This window comes from Talpa occidentalis, unplaced genomic scaffold (assembly GCF_014898055.3).
Source record: "Talpa occidentalis isolate TD23 unplaced genomic scaffold, MPIMG_talOcc4v2.1 talOcc4.3, whole genome shotgun sequence".
Lineage (NCBI taxonomy): Eukaryota > Metazoa > Chordata > Mammalia > Eulipotyphla > Talpidae > Talpa > Talpa occidentalis.
The window spans coordinates 104,504,466-104,529,981 of NW_023603184.1; the positions used below are offsets into that span (position 1 = coordinate 104,504,466).

General features: G+C 39.8%; 1 protein-coding gene across 2 annotated transcripts in view; it reads right to left on the reverse strand.

Moving 5' to 3' along the window:
* Positions 1-6,269: 6,269 nt before the first annotated feature.
* WIPF1 (WAS/WASL interacting protein family member 1) overlaps positions 6,270-25,516 on the reverse strand; it is a 107,255-nt gene continuing 88,008 nt past the window's right edge. For both annotated transcript variants that reach the window (XM_037523571.2, XM_054699873.1), the window contains exons 4-8: positions 20,466-20,627; positions 17,426-18,196; positions 14,157-14,369; positions 13,325-13,438; positions 6,270-9,302 (exon numbers count right to left, since the gene is read on the reverse strand). In XM_037523571.2, coding sequence (XP_037379468.1) covers positions 9,247-9,302; positions 13,325-13,438; positions 14,157-14,369; positions 17,426-18,196; positions 20,466-20,627 — 1,316 coding nt within the window. In that variant the 3' untranslated portion in view covers positions 6,270-9,246. The remainder of the gene's footprint in view (positions 9,303-13,324; positions 13,439-14,156; positions 14,370-17,425; positions 18,197-20,465; positions 20,628-25,516) is intronic.

The following is a 25,516-nucleotide window of genomic DNA, read 5'->3' on the forward strand; positions in this document are numbered from 1 at the left end:
TGCATTTCCTTAATGATAAATGATGAGGAACTTTTTTTTCAGGTTCCTATTGGCCATCTGTATGTCTTCTTTGGAGAAGTATCTTAATTACACATACATTTAATGCAAAGAAAACTGTTTCATTATTACAGATAGTGATCAAAGCCAATCAAAACCTGGTCTGAGAATGAAGCATCAAGCATCACCTAGAATCCTGTTAGAAATATAGTTCCCACCCAGACTTGCTGAATCAGAGCTCTAGGAGTGGGACAAAGGACTGTCTTAAGAAGCGCTCTCATTGCTCTGAGGTTAGAGAATCACTGTTCTAGAATCTTGTAACAGTTTCTATTGGCTACACTGAAACATTGGAAAGCATGGAGGCTGCAATCCCAGCAACTCTATGGTCATTGCCTGTTAATTGCAGGAATGTGATTCCTACATGAACTGCTGTGTTGACTAAGTTCTTGATATCAATGGTTCTTTTATTTTTTTATTTTTATAGAAGAACCGGGGTACAGGCCAGATGCGCAGGAGGGTGAGAGGATTCACCAGAGACAGAGCGGGAAACAGAACAGGCAGACTGAGGAAACACACTGCTAAGGGGAGCAGCGGGCGAGACAGGAGAGGTCTGCCACGCCATGTGAGACCCTCGCAGGCCGGCTGGGATCGAACCACACTGCAGAGGCTGCTTGCGGATAGCTTCACAGTGCGGCGGCGCGCAACCGCCTGCGCCACCAGGGAGGCCCTCAATGGTTCTTCTTAAGCAGATTTTCTTTTCTCTTTAAATCTCCTGAAGTCACAGTCATAGTTTTCTTTTCCATTACTGATCATGTTGTTAGTCTACTATCATTGATAAAAGGGGTATTTATGATACCCTTCCTACTGTCAAAAGCTTTCCATTGCCCTGAATCCCTGCTAATCCTTCCCCTTTGTTAATAACCATGTGCTTGAAGTCATCTTGAGCTTCTTAACTTTTTTTAACATCCAACATGATTTTTTTCTATATTTCTTTATAGTAGTACCTGTGCTATTATCTTTTTTTTTTTTTTAATATTTATTTATTTATTTATTTATTTATACAAGCACTGGGCAGTCAGAAGCGCGGGAGGGTGAGAGAATTCACCAGAGCCAGAGCGGGGAGCAGAGCAGGCAGAAGGACCGAAGTACACTGCTGAGGGGAGCAGCGGGCGGCAGGAGAGGTTTGCGCGCCGTGTGGGACCCTCCTCCGGTGGCCGGGGAGCAGCCGGGGATCGAACTGGCGTCGCGGAGGCCGCGGGCAGCTTCGCAACCCAGCGCTCAACCGCTGCGCCACCGGGGAGGCCCAGTGTTCTATTATCTTTTGATAGCACAGTGTCAGTGTTATTTACTAGAACTCACCAGCAGTGGTATGGAGAGAGGCCACACATTGCAAGCATATTTAATTCAAGAAAACACAGTTGAATATACACTTAGGACAGACTGGTGCTCACTGGCCAGGACTATATGCTACAAATGTTGCACAGTTTTTCTTTTACTGAAGGAGTAAGGTAGTTTTCAGTATGTGGGAAATGTGTCACAGAGTTTAGTAATAAACTGCTAGCTAGGTAGGCAGATAAATAGAGATAAAAATAATTTTTAAAAGAAAATATTTGAGACAAATAGCATTCTGATGAATCAGCATGCTAAATGAATACGACAAAAGGCAAATGCCATATTATGACTTAGTCTTTACATCATAGTGTCTATAAGAACATATATATTCATAAATATAGATTATATGTATATATGAATATTCTTTTGAAGGTCCAAATACAAGAGTGAAACCTTTAGAAGAGAGATTCTGAATCTTGAATGTATATCAGAATGACCTTGAAGCTTTTAAAATTATAAATTTCTTAGCAGCCCATGCACTGAAATTGGAGCTCAAGGATGACATGTAAATTCATGAAGTGTTCCATATTACAAAAAACAAAAATAATTCCCCCTGGGTTCCTAGAGATTTTTTTTATTATTTGGGTAGATCTGAGGTAGAGCCCAGGAATCTGTATAGGTTATTCTGGTGCAGGTGGTCCTTAACTTTCATTTTGAGAAGTACTGCAAATCTAACTCAGATAAGAAAAACATGTGAGTGTGTGGCAGTAAGAGTCAACCAAGTTCACAGGTGTTGTACCATCTTTGGATCCATAGATGCATTTCCTCAAGCTTTTGAATAGCACATGTAATCTACCTAACTCTAAAGTTATTTGTATACTTAACCTCAGTCCCCACAAGACTGAGGCTTCCTGAAACATAAGCCTTACAGATTTGCCCCTACTATCTGAAAGAAGAACATTCCTACTTGGTATGACTTGGGAGGTAACTTGGAAAGCTCAGTTTTTTTCCATATATTTTAATGGTACAGCATTCCCAGTCTCTAAAAATAATCTTCTAAACTCTACCAAAAAAGCTACATTTCTATTTGCAGAGAGCAGGGGAAAACTATATTTAGTAACTAGTCTTTCATATCTTTAGCTGGGCTTGCTCCAGACCTTCTCATTTTTGAGAAAATGCTCAATAATATTTGTTAAATGAATGAAGACAATAAGGGTAAAAATGCAATTCAAAGAGTGTGACTAGGGGCCTCCCTGGTGGTGCAGGGGGTTGAGCACAGCGCTATGAAGCTGTCTGCAGCCTCTGCAGCTCAGGTTTGATTTCTGGCCTGCCAGAGAGATACCCACATGGTGCAGCAGACTTCTCCTGTCTCACCCGCTGCTCTTCTCAGCAGTGTTTTTGGTCCATCTGCCTGTTCTGCTCCCAGCTCTGTCTCTGGTGAATCCTCTCACCCTCCCGCACCTCTGGCCTATACCCCAGTTCTTGTATGCATAAATAAGTCTTTAAAAATGCAGATTATTAAAAAAAAAGAGTGTGACTGGAATAGTCAGAGAAGTGTTTACTCTTGGTCCCTTTTACCCACATGTGGCAATTTTCCAGTCACTTCATTTCTCAGTGCCTCAGTCCTGCATTTGTAACATGGAAGATCAGTTTCTTCCTTTTTTTTAAGTGGGCTTTTGTATGTAAAACGGTAATATATATGAAAATGTTTTGAAACTGTATAGTCACTTATTTCATTTTTTAAAAATATGACTGTCTTTTTGCTCTCACCTCATCCCCTGACCCCCAACCCCCAACTCCTGTGAATACTAGGATGATTGTGGCAAATCCAAGGTTTATGTCTGGCTATTCTGGGAAAGCAAATCTTATTATTTGGAACTTAAAAGAACCACATGACTTCTCTGACTTCAAGGGAAATAAAACATAAATCCAATGCTAAAAATTTATAATATAAATGGAATAAATACCCCATGAATAATGGACTGTACAAAAGAAGGGGGGGGATACACGGAACAAAAGAACCATTTACGTTGTGGTTGGACTATGAGATGGGGATTTCTTATATCTCTGTTTAATGAAATAGTGTCTGAATTTCAGACTCCCCTGAGATCACTTTAAAAGGTTAGCAGGTGTCTGATAAGATGAACTGAAAAGCACATGTAGATAACATCCCTTAAAAAACCTCAAGGTAGGGATTATAACAAAGTTGTAAAGAACCAAAAAAGAGAAAGAAGTTGGATTACTTACAAGCGGTAACTGCTGGTAACTGCTGGTTCAGGACTGGAGCCAGTCCAAGCCTCAATGAGGAAGGTAAATACAAGGGTAGTGTTTTCCATGAAGCCATAGCCATATACTCCACAAAGCCTATGTCTTTTATTCTAAGATTAGGTCTTCTTTTATTTTGGCTTATTAAGAAATCCTTGCTTTCATAAATGTCAGTAGCCTTTGAAAATGGGCAAATGAAGTGTTGACACTGATATTGTGATTCCTCATGCAACCATTTATTCCAATAGCCTTGAGTTTGAATTCTGGATCCATACAAGGCAAGTGGCTTAAGGCAAATTTTCTTTTTTTTTTTTTTTAAAGATTTATTTATTTATTTATTTATTTATTTATTTATTTATTTATTTATTTATTTATTTATACAAGCACTGGGTACAGTCAGAAGCATGGGAGGGTGAGAGAATTCTCCAGAGCCAGAGCGGAGAGCAGAACAGGCAGACTGACAAAGTACACTGCTGAGGGGAGCAGCGGGCGGCAGGAGAGGTCTGCCCATCATGTGGGACCCTCACCCGGTGGCTGGGGATGGAACCGGTGCTGGCAGCTTCGCAGCCCAGCGCTCAACCTCTGTGCCACCGGGGAGGCCCTTAAGGCATATTTCTAATCTACCCAGGTCTTGATTTCTGCATGTGTAAAGTCATAAAGATTAGCAATAGCATATGCAATAATATTTGCAAAGACTTTAGCACAATTTATAGGACACGGTAACTGCTCACTAATTGGTGATGGCTATATGAAAAATAAAGACAAGATGTAATGTTATCTAGATAAGTAAATTAGGTAGGCATAAAATTACTGTTTTCACTACTGTTAGATAGGTTTTTCCATGGTGGCCTTTTTGGGGACCTATTCATGACTTTTCTCCAAGAGTGAGTCTCTAAGGAGCAAATACCATGGGGGGATTTCCTTTTCATGCCCTGTGTCAGTGGTGAGGAACATGCCAGAACTGTTGGTAGAGTGGAGTTGTGCCTACTGGCTGAAGTTCTTATTGGATCTAGTATTTAAATTCCCACGCTTGGTTCTAAGATTAGTGTTTCACATTGATTGCATTATGTGTATCTTTTAATTTCCAATGCTTAATAAACCATACCCAACCAGTGTTTCCTGATGATTTGAATGAGTAATATAAAAACGAATTCAGGGCGTATAATAACTCCAAAAAGCATGAGGAATTTCTTCTTGCTATTTTCTGCTAATTGTCTCAAGGACTATCTGAATTAGATGGTATTTTGGCAAATGACCTTTAACCCACCAAGAAAGATGGAAAACAGGAAGAAGGTGGGAATTCCTTATGACTAAAACACATTTATGTTAAGTCCATGATGGATATTCCAGGTGTTCTGGCAGCCATCTTCCTGGTCAAGATTGAAGTTACTTTCAGGCTCAATGTCCAACCACATCCGGATTTGTTTCCCAGACACCTCACAGGTAAAATTTTCCTAGATGGGGACCTCCCCGGTGGTGCAGCGGTTGAGCGCTGGGTTGTGAAGCTTCCCACAGCCTCTGCAGCGCCGGTTCGATCCCCGACTGCTCCCCGGCCACCGGAGGAGGGTCCCACATGGCGCACAGACCCCTCCTGCCGCCCGCTGCTCCCCTCAGCAGTGTACTTCGGTCCTTCTGCCTGCTCTGCTCCCCTCTCTGGCTCTGGTGAATTCTCTCACCCTCCCGCGCTTCTGACTGTACCCAGTGCTTGTATGTATAAATAAATAAATAAATCTTTAAAAAAAAAAGAAAATTTTCCTAGATGGGTCACATTACGAGGCCTTTAAGTGACTCTAATGCAGTGTATAGAGCAATAACTTAATTGTCAGAAATATCCTCACACCATGCTGGGAGGCAAACACTTGTGCTGTCTTTTATTTGTTTGGGATTCTCATGTCATTCTTTTTTTTTTTTTTGTGGGACCCTTGCCGGCGGCCTGGGAACGAGAATCGTTGCTGCAGAGGCTGCAGGCAGCGCTCAACCGCTGTGCCACCAGGGGAGGCCCTCTCATGTCATTCTCACGGGAAGCTGGTGGCTTAAGAAAATGTTTAAGGTATCCACTCTGGTTGAGTTCTGCCTCAGAAGCAATAATGCAAGGTCAAGTTCAGTTTTGTGGGGTTTCATACAAATAGTAATGCCACTTATTGAGTGTTTAGATTAAGTCAGGGTAAGTGTTGAGTGCATTCTCTTATAAAATGCACATATTAATGCTATAAGATAACTACTAACCGCTCTCTAGATAAACTGAGGCCAAGAGAAGCTAGGTGATTTGTGAGTAAGAGATGGAACCAGGTCTTTCTAATCTCTTTACTATTATATTGGATATGGATGTACACACATATACCCAGCAGATCATTTAAAAAATAATCAAGCCTCCTAAATTCCCATTGGACTTTCCTATATTTATCAGTGTCAATGACAGTCTCTGTAATTTCACCTTCCACGGCTTCCACAATCCATCTTTACTTTAGAATAGAAGCATGTATTTCAAGTAAACATACGTCAACTAAAATGCAGGTTCTTAGGAAAAACAAGGAATTAGATAGTAGGAACGATGAATACTTATATACACCCTTCTATTCTTTTTGAGCTTATGTTTCTTTACCAGCGTAAGAAACAAAACAGACACTTGCTTTTGTTATTATATTTACATAGCCAATAATAAGATAAAAATCACGAGTGTACACCCATCATTCTGTTTTTATTTATTGGCTGGCTAATTTACAAAGATGCAGATGTCCAGGGTAGACTCTGCCCCAACATTTAAACTCTCCTGATGACACAGATACCAAAATGTGCATGTTTACATAGTGCAGTGGTATGAAAAACATTTTTGCTTCTTCTTTTTTTTTTTTACAGTCCCTGATTACTATAAACAGGGAAAAATTCATTTCATGTCAAAAATGTTCGGGCACTTTAACAATCAATCCATTCCTGGTACTAAAATAACAAAATTGGTATTACAAGTTAAAATATAAAGGCCTACCAGTTTTTACAAATATGCAAACAATCTGCTACTCAGACATAAAAAGTCTATTTCCTTCAAATCACAAAGTAAGGCACCATTGGATTAAAAATTTTCTCAGCTTTTATGAAATAAAATGCATAGTGAAATAAATATGGAACACTGAATTTTAATACTGTAATACATTTCAATATAAAGTGATATGTGAATATTAAACACTCTTGCAAGATATCTTGAATATAATTATCTGGAAATGTCCTGGAAAAAAACACTCGTCAAGCTCTGATTTCAGGGAGGAAAATAGTCACCTTGTGATTTTCCATAGTTGAAGATCTTAGCATAAAACTTATGCAAAGTTTTGGATGCAATTAGGTTGCTAACTTTCAGAGTATAGATTTATTAGTAAAACCTTCACTTAAAAGATACATTCTAAAACATCTCTAGTCTAGATGAAAAACTTTAATCATGACTCTGTTTCAAACTTCAAAATGGTAGCTATTAAGTTGGGATATACAAGGAAACTGACCATTCTTACTACTCCTTATAAAATTTAGGTCTATTTTCTTTGGATCAGATGCTGCCATATTTACTTGGAAGACCAACTCCCACCTTTTCTTAAGTGATTCATTTTCATTTACCCAAAGATTTTAATCAACTTATCATATCTAATAATCAAAGAATACAAAAGAAAATGATACTGCTATGCTACCAAAATATTAGTGATTAAAATTTTTTGGAAAACATTTTGCCATCCTTGTTACACCTTTATATTTCTTGATTTGCTTTTAATAAAGGGCTCTTGTATGAAAAGTAAATGAATAGTAGAGGAAAGGGGGAAGAAATCAAATTCTCTAATACAGAGGCTTTGGCAAGGGAAGATATAAAAATACAATCTATTCAATTCAAATCAATCATTTCATAATTTATCAGCTATCCCATTCATTAGAACTTTAAGTTCTTTTACTTTTATATAAATGAAGCAATTTTATTATATAAATAGGAATGTTTCTTTCAAATTTTTCTTTGGATTGATTTCTTATTAGCATCTCCCAGTAATACATGAACAATACACTGAACCCATGATACAAAGTTTATGTAAATATACCTATGTGTCATGTGCTTTTAAAAAATAAGTAATGGTGATTTTAAACAAAATCAACCATATAAAAACATCTAAATGGTAAAGTTTTTTTCCCAACTCTATAGCTAGATTTGAAAGTCCCAATAAAGTTTTGTAAACAAAATCGTATTAAAAAAAGGCAAGGCCGGCTCTTCCCTATGGTCCTTTAGGGGAACTTTATTTGCATAGATTCAAGGCAAATGATTCTCCCAGATAGATTCAAAGTAAATTCCCTCCAAATTCCAGTAGGAATCGCTTTCTTTCAACCCATAAGCATTAGGTTTAGATTTTTAAAGTTTTGCCCATTTACTCAAAGCTGTTCCTTTCTTCCACATTTCTTATGAGCTACCTTTCCCTGACTTACTCCCCATGTCCCCTACAGTCCCCCCAACACTATCCCAGCATATGAGCCCCTTGCCCTAAGGAGCAAGCTGGGTGGGATGGGATTGGAACTGCTTAAAAATCCAAGTGACCTGCGCACACACCAGCCAGTTGGTTCTGAGCTCTCAGGATTTCAGTTTCTTTCCAACGGCTTTACTCCACGTGACTACAAATCCTATTAGACCAAGCTCTGACCTTGGTATGGTGAAGCAACATCTGTAGGTAGATATTAAGGGAAGATGGAAAATAAGGGAGCAATATCTAAGGTCAAGCTGTCTGCCAAACAAAGTGTTGGGTCCTAACTTTACTTTTAGTTACCTCTTGAATAGCTAAAGCTCACCTTGCCTTTTATGTTTGCTTGTTTTTAACAAGAGGTTTTTGCACTAACCCCTGTCTTTTATTCCTGCGCTATCCAATATGGTAGCAACTGGCCACACAGGGCTATTGAGGACTTGAAATTTGACAAGTACAAACAGAGATCCTCTAGATATAAAATACACACTGGATTTTGAAGAACAAAAAAAATGCAAAATATCTCCTTAATAATTGTTACAGTGATCATAGGCTGAAATAATATTTTGGATGAAATGTACTGAAATTAATTTCGCCTATTTTTTTTTCTTTTTAAAATGTGGCTACTAGAAATTTTAAACTCACTTTATATTTCTATGGGACAGCTCTGTGCTAGAGTTCACCTCACTGCCAAAGGTTAGACACCTTATGACCGTGAAAGTTTCATATGAGCTCTTGCTCAGCAATGTGCTTAGGTTGTCTGGGGCTCATGGAAACAGACGAGGGGTCAAGCATGCAAAAAAGGCATAGGAGAAAATGGCTCTCAGGACTTTACTGTAACTTTGCTAGTTACAGTCTATAGCAAATAAGCAGTGGATGTTTGGATTTGGTTCGTCGAAAGCTGGGACCCAATTCATCTCTGCCTACTTGCCACAAAAGCCTATGATCCCTAAGCAGCCGACACCAGCAGGCTGTAGCTAAAGCTAGCAATAGCATTGAGAATACACACAATAGAGGAAGCTAGATTCGCACCCTGCACACACATATTTCCATATCATCTTCCCTTCTTTCCTATTGCCAATGTGAAGGGTACAGAGGATGACAAGGAGAAAGGAACACAACTTTTGGAGAGCAACAACAGAAGGAGCCTTGAGCTCAGGTGGACAGCAGGCCAGGATCACCTGGGGATGGGAGGAAGTGGTGGGGCTCCCCTTTCTCTTCGATTGGATCCACCTTAATAAAAAAAAACAGACAAAATATACATTTTGGTTAAAAAGCTATGTTCTCACTGCAGAAACTCAAGGGTGTTGCGAACATACCCACACCCTCGCCCTCTGTGACCCAGGCAGTAATGAGCTGATACATGCGGTGAGAAGGGAGAGGTGAAGGCCAGCAGCCAGCAAGGACCTCATAAATGTTACAAGGGAAGGATGGCTACTGAGCACCTACACGCAGTTAAGCAAGTTTAAAACAATGCTTTTCTTTTTATCACAAATATAGTAGGTGTTTATTGCTGGAAAACATGAATGAGCAAAAACAAAACAATAAATTTACCACCCAGTGATAACCAATAAGTTTATATGTATACTTTCTATTAGTTTTTACACATAAACAGTTCCCCTTTTTGCTTCCCCAAACAGAATCACGTAGATTGAACATCTTTCAAAGTCATTACTCTTTATAATTACTGATACATTGCATTCTATTATACAGCTATCCTACAGTTTACTAATCCACTCAGTCTCCTTTTGTTGGGCATTTAGGTATCTTGTAATATCTAACAATGCTTTTTTGATAGTAGCCATCCTAATGGACATGAAGTTGTATTTCACTGTAGTTTTATTTGCATTTCCCTAATTATTTGTGATGTCTAGCATCTTTTCATGTGTTTGTTGGTCATCTATATTTTCTTCAGAGAAATTCCTATTCACATATTGAACTCATTTTGAAAACTGGATTATTTTTGAGCTGGAGGAATTCTTTGTGTATTCTGGATATTAATTCTTTTGTGTGTGTGTATATATACTTGTGTATATATATATATATAAATATATATGATTTGCAAATATTTTATCCCATTTCATGGGGTGCCTTTTTACTCTGTTGATAGTGTTCTTTTTTGTGTGTGTGTGTGGGACCCTCGCCAGCGGCCGGGGAACGAACCGGTGCTGCACCAGAACGAACCGGCGCTGCACCAGCGCTGCAGAGGCTGCAGGCAGCCTCGCAGCCCAGCACTCAACCGCTGCGCCACCAGGGGAGGCCCTGTTGATAGTGTTCTTTCAAAAACTCTGCATATTTATGTGTTATCAGTGCACCATAACCTGGTCTAAAATCACAATTTAAAAAATTAATTTATCCGACACACCATTTTTGAGGATTTTATAGGTACTAGACATGAAGCCAGGCACTCAGGGTCAAGTAGGGGAACATGCCAATTGATGTGGTCTGCTGTGGCTCCTGCTCTGAGACTCAGGCTGCCTGGCACCGGCAGGCTCCTAACACTGTCATCTTGACAGTGACCCTGGTAATCCACATAGGGATTTTTGATATAGAAAAAGATCTCTGAGCAAGAAGAGGAGTTAGAGAAAAACACTAGCCATCTATGACCTTCCCTCTTCCTCTTACCATCCCAAACAAGTCTTTTCTTGGACAGGCATCTGTGGAAAAACTCATCTATATGTAAACCAGTCATCTGTCATGGAGCCTTAATGCCACAAGTGGTCAGCAAAACAAAGGCTGTTTTGTGCAAAGCTATGAGTAGGTGGCACTGTCAGGGCTGTCCAGTGTCCAAGTAGGCTATGGCCTGGAGACCAAGGCAGCCACCAGAGCAAAATGAAACCATTCAATACTACATCATTTTGTTAGAGATGATCCTTTATCATTACAAAATATTAAACATGCATAATGCTGGAAATATCTAAAGCAAATTTACAAAAAACATGTTTTTGGGGGGCAAGGAAAATTATTTCACCCATTTATGAAATATTTTTAAATACCTACAACATTCCACGCTCTGTACCACCTGTGGAAAATGCAATAGTGAATAGGTCATAGTTTCAGTCCTCAGAGCATGGGGAGGATGATTCTGTTACTGACTTAAATGTGCAAATAATATTTAAATTGGATTAGGAGTGCTTATGTAAATATACCTATGTGAACAACTCCTTATAGTGAATTCATTTATTGCTCACAAGGGAAGAAAAACAGGCTGTCGTCTTATCAGACAGAAGCCTTTCTTCTCTCTCTCTAACCCCCCCTCCCCAAAGATATTAGACCCACACACTTATTTTTTTTCACCAAATATTTCAACCAAGTCTCATATGAAGTTCTAATATAGTTTTACCTTTTTATTAGGCATTTCCTAGGAATGCAGCATTCCTAGGACTACTGCAAAATTAACATAAGTTAATTTTTCCAGGAACTAAGCTATTCCTTTCAAACAACAATATGCTGTTTACTTCTGGCATCTGTTTATGGAAATTTTTCTAAATATTTTCCACTTCTTTGAATTCTTCAGCAGAGGCACAAAGCACAATTTAACCGCTTCTTAATAACACAATAGAAATATCTAGTATTTGTCCTGTGTTGTAATAAATAGCACAACTCTGTCCCTATCTATTCCTTTGACATGAGACTGCTATCTGTCACTTCTCCTTGAAATCAGTAGTACTGCTTGGAGCCAAACTTCAGCTGAAGTTTAACTTCTGCTTCAGCTTAACTTCTCTAAGCTTGGGAACCAATCAACCAAAAAGTATTTAAGAACTACTATGTGTTAAGGGAACTGGTAGTCCCCAAGTATGTATAAGGAGCACTGATAGGGTGTGAGGATAGGACTAGAGACATTAGAAGAGTAATTTGACATAATCAAAAACTCTCCACAAAGTTCTGGTTTGGGTGTTTGGTGCCAAGGCTAAGGCTATTACAAGCCTGAGGCTCATCAGCAATAGATATGAATCTCATGCTACTTGATTCTTAGTTCTAATATTTCTCTATACAAATAGAGAAATTTGTTTCTCTGTTTCCTCTATACCAGTTCATTTTTTTTCAATAGGGGAAAAAGTGATTCACTTCTTTATGATAATATTACATGTATTAGAAAAAAACCAGACACAATATGACTATCCAATAATGGTAAACTAAATCACTGTGTACTGACTTGATGGAATCCTGTAAAATAACACTCATGACATAAATTGAGGGAGTGCTTATTAAGCTATATTATATAAACCTTAGCACTAAAAAAACATGCTCCTTAATTATAACTATGTAAGTTAATAATAATTATATGTATACAATTTGGAAAGAACCTAGTCAAATGAAAATGTCTGTTGTTATATGGAGAAATTGTAGGTATACCTAAAATTTTCATTTAATTCTTTGTAAAGCTACATTTACAAAACATTTGAAGGGATATTTGCATTCCTATGTTCCATCCAGCACTAATTATAATAGCCAAATAATAGACACAACCTAAATGCCCAACAGATGACTGGATGAGAAAAATGTGGTATAGATATACAATGGAATACTACTCAGCTATAAAAAAGATGAAGTCTTGCTCTTTGATAACATGAATGGAAGGGGATAATGCTAAATGAAGTAAGTCAAAAGGAGAAAGACAAATACTGGATGGTTTCACTTACATGTGTAATATAGAGAAATAAAACAAAGGATCAGATAAAACCAAACCCGTAACAAACCCTAGAAAATTGACTGCAGAATCGAATCTACAAGAGGAGGAGAAGAGCATAATAGACTGTGGTAGAGGGATTGGGTGTCTTGGTGGTCTGAGATGTGGTGACACCCATCTGAGCAGGTGTGATGTCTCTGACTCACATACAGTGTTATAAACCAATGTACATACTAACATGTATATATGTATGTATATTTAAAAGGTCATAAGACATTTTATCAATCTCAAAACTAGTCAGAATAGAAGATGCTGCTATTTGTGCTGTCTTAGGAACGGTCAAGCAGGGTAAGGGTTCCCAAACAAGCAAAATAGTAAAATTTAATCTTCTAGCAAACCACGTGAATGTTGAGCATATAATGACACATTTAAGTAATTTCTCATCGGCATTGTAGTGTCTCCACTTTCTGCACTGCGTGTGGAAGAGGAGTTTACCATTTTGATGACTAAGTGGTATTCTCAGCCCTACTCCAAGCGAGAGGCATAGATTTCCTAAATAGTCTTCAGTGGTACATAACCCAGATCATTCAAACACAACACAAAAAGCCCTTGCAGAAATACTCACTCCGGCTTTCACTTCTTGCTAATTTACTGGGATAGCTTTTGGTCGTTGGTACATATGGCTCTGGAGGTGGCAAATCAGAAATTGGATGGAAGAAGAATCTGCTTTCCCACTCATCTGAGGGAGAGAGACAAAAAGCATCTTCAGGAACAATCTGTAGTGAAGACTTGTGTGACAAATGGCACAGAAGGAAACAGAATGACACCTGCAGAGATCACTGCGACTTTCAGGCCTGGAAGTTTAGAGGAAAGCTGGAAGCGCTACTGCTGCCACCACAGATACAATATACTCGCCTGCAAATCTCAAGACCAATCCAAGCGATGTAAACTGACTAGGACCCAGTCGGTCCTTCTCAGGGTTGGGGCTAAGGTTTGACTCTCCTTCCCCCTACCCACCTAGGGAGTCCAGGAATGACAATGGCAGAGGAAAGCTGCTTACGATCTACAGGCTGTTGGGCCTCTGACCTAGAGCAAACTGTTTAGAAAGGTGGGTAATAAAAAGACAACTTACAAAAATGGTTCTGTTCAGAATTCTGGACTCTGAAAAATTAGCCACAATGAGACTCAGACAAACAATGAGTCTCAGAGAAAAGTGAGGCCTTGGTTTCTTATGCTCCCTTTTTGGGTAGTGGAAGAGAGATTACTATTTTAAACTAGTAATTGTGGTGGGCCCTAAGGTACTTAGATCAGTACAGTGTAGTGTGGGCTACAGGAGAGTCAAAAATAAATGTTAATGCAAACATACAAACACACAAACCACAAACACAAGCAAGTTACCCATCTATTGCTGCCCTAGAGCCTGCAAATGTTTCCAAGTTGCTGGGACCACATCTCACCTTCACATGAAGAGTCTTGGAAACCGTTTCTAACTGATGTTGATGGTGGAGGTGGGGGTGGTGCCCCGGCACCAGGCCTGTCGGGAGGAAGGGGAGGTCTGGGCCCACTTCTGGGATTATCTATTCCACTCCTAGATGGCAACTGAGGGGTGGCAGGCAAGGCCCGAGATGTGCTGCCATTTCTGTTTATCGGAGGAGGTGGAGGGAGAGGGCCTAGAACAGAAGAAAAGACAACACTTAGTGTAACGTTACATATCCCATCTTATTATTATTGCAGTTATCATCAATGTGCAATTACTGAAAGCCTGCTGAATACATGCCCTTTAATAAAGCATACGGAAAAATGGGGAGACTTTCTAGATTTAGTTGAGAAATGAGTAGGCACATGTAAATACAGAAATGTATATATGCACACACGTCTATGTAAAATGAGGGCACATTGATAGCTAAATGACTGGCTTTGCATTAGTGCAGTTATCTTAAAAGCAGATGATCTGTTCATACTGTATACTTTAAAAACATTTCATAATCCATTTAAATAGCTGGTGAACTCATTACTATGGTACAACATTAAATAAATGATATTTTTAAAAAATTAGGAAAAAAAGAATGTCATGAAGTTATTTAAGGTCTTCAGAAGGATTAAGTTCTTTAAAAGCACAGTATTATTGCTAATTATACAACTAATGATGCATATGATCTATTTCTAGACAAAAGTGGCACTAGGAAGCCAAATACCAGTCACTCTGAGAATAACAAGAGTTTCTTCTTGGCTCTTCCCCTTTGGGGAGGGAGACCCACCCAGGAGTGACAGCTAATCAATGTGCAAGGCCATTAGTGCAGGATCTGGACCCTGCAAACTGGTTACCCATGGAACCAGACTTCCCATCTCGAAAAGAGGATTGTACAATCACCTTTCTCATAGTGCGGTTGCCAGCAATAGTCAAAAACAAGTAAAACTGTTATATAAGTACCTAAAATCCTTTTTTAAAATGCCGTGGTGTGGTGTAATCAGAAAATTTTCAATTCTTAGAAAATAATTCAAAGTAAATTCGTCTCTTTGATAATATAAACCTCCAATGCACAGGCTTTTTGGGTTATGAGTGAACTTAAAATAAAAAAGGAACTTGAACATTCTCTTGCCAAACAAAATGGCCTTTGTAATTATTCCTGATCTTCAGCAGTGTGGTCCACTTGCAAGATGTTGACGTTTTATGTAAACACAACCCGCCCGCTGCTGATATCTCTGCCTGGCGGTGTTGGCTTAGACACAAATGGATGTGGGAGGCATCCCAGCCCTGGGTAGTCTCTCAAGGAGTCTTCAGTGCCTGACCTGGTAGGGTTTATTTAATGCCCCATCTGCTTGTCATTGCTGGAATCCCAGTCAGTAGGAGCAGATTTATTGCAGGATAAAGTATTTCACAGGCTGTGGGCTTAGCTTCACTGGTACTACTACCACGAGAAATCTAGTTTGTGTGTCACTGTATACAAACTAGATTTCCAATATTATGAGGTTTACATATGTAACTTGATTGACTTGATCGCACTCCCTTCTTTAAAGTAAAAGTTCGTGTTCTTATCTCTCTGACCTTCCAGCTCCCTACTCCTCCAAAACTAGACAAGGATAAGAGAGAACAAATTTCTATTTCCAGTTGGCAGCATAATAATAAGATACATGCCAGCACACTTGTCTCACTTAATCCTGCCATCAATCCTAAGAACTGTAGGGACAGTGGGCAGAGCCTCAGAGTTGCTGGAAGATTAAAATGTCCAAGACAGGAGACTACTGAGTGGAATGGCCAGAATTTGACTTCAAATATGTCCAATTCTAAAGCCCACCCCCCTAACAATGAAACATCCTGGCGCCCAGCCTGCAGCCTAGACCAATGAAACCAGAACCACTGCGGAATGGACCCAGCAATCCATAGTTTTAAAGCTCCCTGGGTGATCCTAGTATGCGGTCAAGTTTGAGGACTAATGGTTTAAAGAGTGGTGTTGATGAGGTTTCCCAAGGATATAGGATCAAAGTCAATTAGTTTCTCCTAAAGAAAAAAATGCTCCATTTCCTGACATCATATATGGGTGAATGTTAAACCTAAAAAAGTAGAGGTTCTACTTCATCCATCAATAACCACTGCGAAACAAAAAGTGCCTACTATACTTAGGAGAGGGAGAATAAAGTCCAGGGAACCCTCACATTTCATTGCTTATGCTGAAGACCCAAGTATATCAATCTGTGGTGAGACGGGGCCGTAGGGAATCCTGGAAGGGCTTCAGCAGGTCCTTCAGTGCATGAAATTGCATGCAAATTCTGAGTATGTGCTAATGAGCATTTTTTTTTTTTTTTTTTAAGAGGCATGTCTTATTTATTTATTTATTATTTGTTTGTTTGTTTGTTTGGTTTATACATGCACTGGGTACAGTCAGAAGCGCGGGAGGGTGAGAGAATTCACCAGAGCCAGAGCAGGGAGCAGAGCAGGCAGAAGGACCGAAGTACACTGCTGAGGGGAGCAGCGGGCGGCAGGAGAGGTCTGCGCGCCATGTGGGACCCTCCTCCGGTGGCCGGGGAGCAGCCGGGGATGGAACTGGCGCCGCAGAGGTCGCGGGTAGCTTCGCAACCCAGCGCTCAACCGCTGCGCCACCGGGGAGGCCCTAATGAGCATTTTTAATGAAGAGAAGGCCTACACCTTTCTCTGATTCTCCAAAGGATCTATGTGACAGAGATGTTAATAAACAGCAAAATGGAATCTAATATTTGTCTTTCATGAATAGAGAGATGACCTCAAAGCTTGACGGATGAAGAGAAAAGTACAGGAAGAGTTCATTAGCTCCTAAGTAACTGCCCTTCTTATTGGAATAATGGAGTCCTCCTGCAGAAGGCAGGGATTTATATCCCCAATTTAGACATCTGAAATTCACTTTAGGGAGACAGGGTAGTAGAGTGGAGAGTACCCCTTAGAGATGGAAGATGAAAGCTGAGATCTCTCCTTATTAAGTAACTTGTAATCATTTAACTTTATTGGTTACTCAATCTCCTCACCTCTGCAAAATGGATAGAAATACTGGCTTCCTCGGCGGTTTATATGAGGTCAAGATGAAACCATATGTGAAGTATCACTTAAAAGATTAAAACAGCCTGGAAGTTTACGTAAGCTTTTAAGTAAACAGCTTAAGTTTTTGTTGAACTCTACTAACTTATATCATTATTAATGGTGACATTTGGGCAGGCTGGGTTTCAGGGAGACAACTCACCCCATGTCTTGCCATACCTGATCTGCCTGGTGGGTCCCTCACTGGAGGAGGGGGTCTCTCACTGGGTGGGGGAGGAAGAGGGCCGGACCGTCCTGGCGAAGGTAAGGGAGGTGCAGACGAAGTGAGGGATAAATTCCGCTGTGGGAGTCTTGGGATTTCATCACTGCCACTGGAACCTGGAGGCAGGGGAGGGGGGCCGGGCCTGCTAGGTGGTGGTGGTGGAGGCAGGGCCTGAGAGGAGGAGGAAGGCCTCGGGGTGGAAGGCACTGGAGGTTTGCTGTTCTGAGGGGGAGGGGGCGGGCCAGCATCTCTGTGGATGGTGGGCCTGCTACCCATTGGGGGAGGCGGGGGAGGGGGTTTGTCTTCCAAAGCCCTGCCGGGGGTAGGGGGCAAGGGGGGCCTATTGGAGAAAGGGGTGGAGGAGCCTGAGGCGCTTTGACGTATTGAGCCTCCTCCAAAAGCAGCACCTCTGTTTCCAGGAAAAGGGGGAGGAGTAGGCCCAGGGGTGGGCTGCCTGGGGACCCCAGGCACTGGTGGGGACCCCCGGTTGTGCAGACTTGATTGAATGGGCCTCGGTGTACTAGGTACTGGAGGGGGGATGCTATCAGGCTTTGAGCCCACGTCGGGCCTCGGGGGAGGCATTCGGTTCCTCTGGGGCTCCGGGGGGCCACTTCTGTGGCCTGCAGGAGGCACAGGGAACCTCCCTGGGCCAGTTGGGGGTGAGAAAGGTTTGGCAGAAGTGGATCTTCCTCCTGGTGGCAAAATTGGAGGTCGGCTTCCTCCGGAATCTGAAGAACCAGAAAAAAAAAATCAGTTAGAAAATTAGGAACCCTAAAGGAAATCAGAGAACTCAAGCTACTCCTGGCTCCTGGAAATTCTTTCCTAGAAGCTATAGCATAGGTAACTCGTATTTCTGTAAATTAGGTTTGTGTGATCTTTCCTGGAGGCAGAGGAGAAGCGCATGGCTCTGTTTACCTGCCAGTCCCAGATTCTACAACATGCCATTTTTCAAAAGGATTCTGGAGAGACCTCCAGAATCTACAGGGTGAAGTTGGGAAGAGTTCTGGAGAGATCCCTATTCGTTATGAGAGGACAAGAACAGAATGGTGCTGGTACATGGGATTTCTGATATTTTTCTCCTTGACCCCCTTCACTACATCATACACACCACCCTTGTAACTCTCAGGTTTAAAAAGTAATTTATGCCATCTTAGGTGAAAAAATTAGTTATACTAACATCAGCCTTCATATAGGAGGGCTTACCTAGTCCTTTTGAAATTCTCAAAAGAAGGTAAGTAAATGTAATGGAAGAGCTATGATTGAGTAAAAAAGAACTGAGAGGGAAACAACACTGGCAAAGTTTAAAGCTTGGGCACTGTGGATGTTCTTAATCTGTAAAGAAGTAGGCAACGGCCCTGCCTTTTTTTTCCTATTGGGTAAACTTCTACTTCTCTATTGGCAGGGCAGAACAGATGATTACATAATTAATATTGAACTACTTTGGTTCAACAAAAGGAAGAGAAGGGGGAAGCAAGTCATGGGAACATTCAAACCACCACCCCAGATTCTCTTGGAATCCAGGGTAATTCTCAAAAGTGGTTAGCTGGAAAACTACCATTTCAAGCATCAGCTAATTACCGTACCAAAGATTTATGGAGCATCTGCTGTATGCCAGTCATTTTTCTAGATGCTAGAGACAGAGGAAAAAACAAAATAGAGATGATCCTGCTCACCTGTAGTTTACATTCTAGTGGGGGAGACAAATAATAAGTAAGTATATAGATATTTTCAGACTGTTTTAAGTACCAAAAGCAGCACAGTAATGGGAACTCAAGAGGATTTATTTCAACTTTTGTGTTAGAAAAAGCTATATTTTCCTTGACTGTGTGGGATATTTCTCTGTCACTGGTTGGTGATAAGTTACATCTTCCAAGTTTGGATTAAAGGTGCAATTACTATCTAGTGCACCATTTTGTGCTGACTTTTTTTTTTTTGGTGGGACCCTCGCCAGCGGCCGGGGAACGAACCGGCGCTGCAGAGGCTGCAGGCAGCCTCGCAGCCCAGCGCTCAACCACTGTGCCACCAGGGGAGGCCCTGTGCTGACTTTTTTTCCATTTTTATTCTATGACTTCCATTTGTGATTTGCCTTAATGTCTTGTTAAAGTACTGTATGCATGCATTTGTCAGGTGCTGGTGGTTTTAAATAAGTTTAGTTGTCAATGTGGGTCTGGAAAGATGGGATCTCTCATACTATTGAATCTCTAGATTTTCATCATCTAATGCTAAAATAGTCAGTTAACCCTGAGGATTCAGTAGCTTGCTTTTCATATGAATGTGAGAATTTCACCCCTACCTAGTGGCATAGGTAGATCACAGATTTAGAAATAAAATTCTTATAATACAATAAATATTAAACAAATTTCTTGCGTTTCTGTAGCAGTCAGAACAGAGCCTCACGTGCTCTCAGGTTTTTCACTTAGGCATGGCCAGGCACAAGTTTTTTCTCTGCCATCAGATTCCTAGACTATAGGACACATTTCTACAGTTCTTGCAGAGAATACTTAGAATCACTGGTCCTGAAATGCCAAATGTCTGTCATGCGAAACATCCTTTTTAGAATTAGTGAAGTTTGTAATTATATCCCATGCAACATGCTCCACAGTGTGTTTCCAAAGTGGGTCACGAGTATTTACTCGACTAGACAGCTGGGTCAGGCTACCTCACAAAGAAAGCTGACTTTGCCAGGTCAGCAGGCAGTTTCCAGGATGGCAAGTTCCATTTGCTCCTTCCTTTTCTTCCCACTCTAGCTCACCCTTTAGAAAAGTACATGAAGTACACGTTACCCCAAGGACGGTGAGCAAATACTTAACAGCTCAATGAAACTGTCTGATCCTGATTTAAAAAAAAAAAAAAAAAAGCTGAGTAGAGGCTCTTTTATAAAACAGTGTTAACATTTCAAACAGTCTGAAATGTTTTAAAGGGCACAGAACCTTAGTGGGGATGCCAAGCACCAAACCACCATCTTTAGTTACTAAGAGAAGGAACCCTCCAACTTACCACTATCCCTGTTGGCCGTGGATCTCAGCTTGGGCATTCCTGCCTGGAATAGGCCTCCCAAACCGGGTGGTCCACCGCCGCCAAAACTTCCACCACCACCACCACTGCCGCCACCACCACCTCCACCAAATCCACCACCACCAGTACCGGTTCCTTTAGGTTCTACAGAAGGAAGAAAACAATCTTTTTACACGTATGAAGACACCACGAGAGTACTTAACCAGATCCAGCCCAAGTAAACAGTAACAACAAAACAGGTTGCTGGCTGACTCTGGGATTATGGTGCACAAAATACAGAATTTTAAGGCTTTACCCCACCTCCCTACTCCCCTGTGGGACATGGAGGCATTTCCTTCTACTCCAGGGCTGTCACAGGCCCAGTGGTGAAAGACTCGGTAAGAGATGAGGACTTGCCCTCGTGACTCCCACTTGGCTAGCTGCTCTATGAGTTAATATGTTTGTTCTATGTCATAAGTAAGGTTTGGCAGATAAAGGGATCTTCAAAGAAAGAAAATCCCAAAGGAAGGGGAGATGCAATTAAAAGATGAGGGAATAGTAAAAATAAAGAAAATTAAAGTATCTCTTATTTTCTCATCTTGGAAACACATACTGTTTTGGTGTATTTTTCATTTTATATATATATATATATATTTTTTTTTTCCCCCCTTAAAATCAAGATCAAATGTACCAAATAGCTTTTAGTACGCTTTTCTCATGCAATGCTTTATAGTTAGCAATTTTCATGTCATTAAATATTCTTTGAAAATAATGAGTTTAGGGCTTCCCCAATGGCGCAGCGGTTGAGCACTGGGTTGCAAAGCTGCCCGCAGCCTCTGCAGTGCCGGTTCAATCCCGGGCTGCTCCCAGGCCACCTGAGGAGGGTCCCACATGGCGCACAGACATCTCCTGTCGCCCACTGCTCCCCTCAGCAATGTACTTCGGTCCTTCTGCCTGCTCTGCTCTCTGCTCTGACTCTGGTGAATTCTCTCACCCTCCCGCGCTTCTGACTGTACCCAGTGCTTGCATAAATAAATAAATAAACAAACAAATAAATAAATAAATCTTTAAAAAAAGAAATATATTTAAAAAAAGAAAATGAGTTTAAAGGACTGCATTATATTTATTTTTTTTTTAAAGATTTATTTATGCATACAAGAACTGAGGTACAGGCTAGAGGTGTATGGGGGGGGGGAGAGGATTCACCAGAGACAGAGTGGGGAACAGAACAGGCAGATTGACTGAAATACACTGCTGAGGGGAGCAGTGGGCGAGTCAGGAGAGATCTGCTGCGCCATGTGGGTCACCTCCCTAGCCGGAGATTGAATTCATGTTGCAGTGGCTGTGGGTAGCTTCATATTGCTATGTTTTAACCCCTTGTGCCACCAGGGAGGCCCCGAATGCATTATATTTTAGAGCATGGATGTATTGTAATTTATTTAACCAAACACTTAGCTAATGGTCTTTTAAGGTGATTTTGACTTTTTAATATTATAAAGCCCCAAATTAGGCTTTAACATTAAAAAATTATTTGCTATTTGAGAAAGTACGAAGATTTTGTTTTATTTTGCATTGATTTCCAACAATTGCAAAAGATTTTGTAATGGGCAACCAAACAAAAAGGAAGAAGAAAAAAGGATTATCAAACGTTCTGGCTAGTCTTCTGGATTATTTCCAGCGTCGTTGAGCTACTCTACAACTTTGTACACTGCAGCAAACTGATAATAATGCAGATGATTTTTGTATATAGAAATGCGAATTAGTTATGTTCAGAGACATGCAATAGATTATTATCTTGTTTTGCACCTATTTGTAAATTCATGTTAGTCTTTCTCTGCCTAAACATAGGAGACAACTTGTATTCTTTGACCGACACATAAAACTAGTTCCCTCATTAATTAATGAGTTGAATAAAATCTGACATACATTTATCTTACATTTGTTTAAAGAGAGAGTCATGATTTATTCTTTCTTTAAAAAAAGTCCCAACAATTTATGTATGGCGGTATGTTTGTATTTATAAGATTAAACATTGTTTAAAGTTCCTCCCCTAGAAGCCTGTTGAGTCTTTGATAAGTATTACATGTGCTCTAAAAATTTATCTGGGAGGACTGACATTTTTAAATTTAGACTTCACTGAAACATGGCATATTTTACCATGTCAATACAAGTATATAATTTTGTACAGGTCACACATGCTTCTTATTAGGGTCACTTCGAACACATTTTTTTGTTTGTTGAAATTGTGAACAGGATGTTTTGCTCCTATAGTTTGCAAATGGTTATTACTTCATTGTATTTTCTAAATTAAAATCTAGAAAAATGGCATCTTGGATTTCTGGTAGATATATGTTCTGTAAATAAAAAAGGCTTTGCCTTCTCTTTTCTAATAGTTCTGGGTCTTATTTCTACTTTACATAAGTTAATTACTCTGATGACTTAACTTTCATAATGTAAATTATGAAATGTAAAAAATGAAATTATGAAATGTAATGTAAACTTTTCACAATGTAAATTATTAATGTTCTTACAGGCAATCATAGTTTAATTTTAATTAAAATGTCTCTAATGGTTCAAAGTTACATACTAACTAGAGGTTTTTTTTATTTTATATATTTTTTATATCATTTTTCATTTTTGTACAATGTATGCATTTTCATCTTGGTTATATTCCCCATACAATTCCCACCCCCCTTATTTTGGCCCTAATCCCTCCTCTACTCCCCCGTGCCCCGTAGTGTGTCTCTGGTTTATAGTTGCTTGATGATTTTGATTTTTACTTTATTATAATTAGTCTTTTTTCTGGTCCCTTATTTAGGTTTTCTAAATTTCTGCTATGAGTAAGACCATCTGGTATTTTTCTTTTTCTTTCTGGCTTATTTCGCTGAGCATGATTCCTTCCAGCTTCATCCATGTTGCTGCAAATTGCATGAGTTTATCTTTTTTGATTGCTGAGTAATATTCCATTGTGTATATGCACCACATCTTCTTGATCCAGTCATCTATTTTTGGGCATTTGGGTTGTTTCCATAGCTTAGCTATTGTAAATAGTGCTGCTATAAACACAAAGGTGCAGGTGCCCTTTTGAATTAATGATTCTGTGTCCTTTGGGTAAATATCTAGGAATGCAATTGCTGGATCATATGGAAGCTCCATCTTTAGCTAACTAGAGGTTTGAAATTGTGTTTTTAATATTCTTTCTAAATATTCATGGTCAGCATCTATTTTAGATTTTTAAGTCTTTCTTTTGCTGTGCAATTTTATGAAATGCTAGTCAGGATCCACTGAGTTGATTATGTGATTTTCCTTATTTGATATGATGGCTTAATAGACTTTCTAATATTAAACAATAAGATAAACCCTGGTCTTGGTGAATTATTCTTTTAATATACAACTGAAATATTTTTTGTTTGTTTGCTTTTGCTTTCGTTTGTTTTGTTTGTTTGCTTTACAATCATAACTGGGTCTAAATCATGGAACTACTGACATCTTGGGACAGATAATTCTTTGGCATGGGTAGCTGCCTTCTTCTTTGTAGAATGTTTACAGCATCCCTGGCCTCTATCTACTGAGCATCAGTAGGAAGCCCTCCCTCCCCAAGCTGTGAAAACTAAAAATAACACCAGACGGATATCCCCTGGGATATCTACATAGTTTTTGTGTATGTGCTGCCTTTGTCAAGTTTTGATGTTAGGATCACAACAGTCTCAGTAAACCTATCAGGTAGTTTCCCACCTCTTCCTATGTTCGGAATGTCACACAGCATTTTAATGATCTGTTTCTTAAAACTGGAAAGAATTTACTGATAAAATCACTTGACTCTAAAGCCAGAGAAAGTAATTTGATAAAATTTTCAACTTTTTGTGTGTGTGTGTGCTTTGTGGCTTCTTAAGTTTATTCTGGTAAATTTATGCCTTTCTTAGGAACTTAATTTAAGATTTTGAAATGTTTTAGCATATAACTTCATCAGACTATGTAGTATTATTTCACTTTTATAAAATCTGCTTTCCATCTTTTATTTGCTTTCTGCATTCTAATTCTATTCATGTGTGTTTTCTTTTTCTTGGATTAGTTTAATCATAAGTCTGGGTTAGCTCTGTATCTCCTCCAGGTGTGGAGCTTTCTGAGATACTTATGGAAGCTCTGCTGATAAAAGAAATAATGTGGTAACAAACTGGTAAGAATTACTTCACCTTACAAGATAAATCAAATTAGAATAATAATTTCCACAGTGCATGCAAAATTGTTTCTATATAAAATTTATATTTCTACTAGTTTTATTATTACCAATAATATTCATCATGCCCTCGTCATTCAAACATGATTCATTAACAAATGATACATTTTAGAATACCGTGTTCATACAAAAGACACCTTTACATGGTACTGAATATCAGAAAGATTAGCATACTATCAGATATCATCCATTAGTGCTCTTAACCTGGAACACTTGTGCATCTTTAAGATCGAGAAGCTAAAGTAGTTGAGGATCCTACATGGCTCCATGTCGCTTTGTTAGTAATTAAACTGCACCACAGGCTAACTTCAAGAGCATATTATGCATAGCCATGGTCAGCATTTTGACACCAAGTCCACTCAGGTTTCACTTGCAAACACACGGAAAGCCATGGAAGGACTTTGCCTAAATGGGTGGACAATGATATGCACTGGGTTGCATCTGTGTCCACCAAGTAAAGTGCATTCTTAAACATCACTGGGAAGCTGGAAGGGAGAAGAACTAACATTTATCTACATTTCACAAGAAGAGAAGTGGACCTTGAATATAATGAGTTTCCATGAGTAGATTCAGGAATAAATACCAAACTGTCCAGTCACCTTCAGCATCGGTGGGGAACTCACACCCACCTCTCCAGAGCTGTTGGCTCCCTCTCTAATCCCAGAGGTCAGCAGTTGGTAGAGCCCTTCTGGGTGCTTCCCAGGTATCATGACTGGGAGGACTAGTTGGACCAATGCTCCCCCAAGATAAGTGATTGCTGGGCTTCCCCCTAAGAACCTTGTGATACTGATCAAGGGGACTAAAGGATTATACAAAA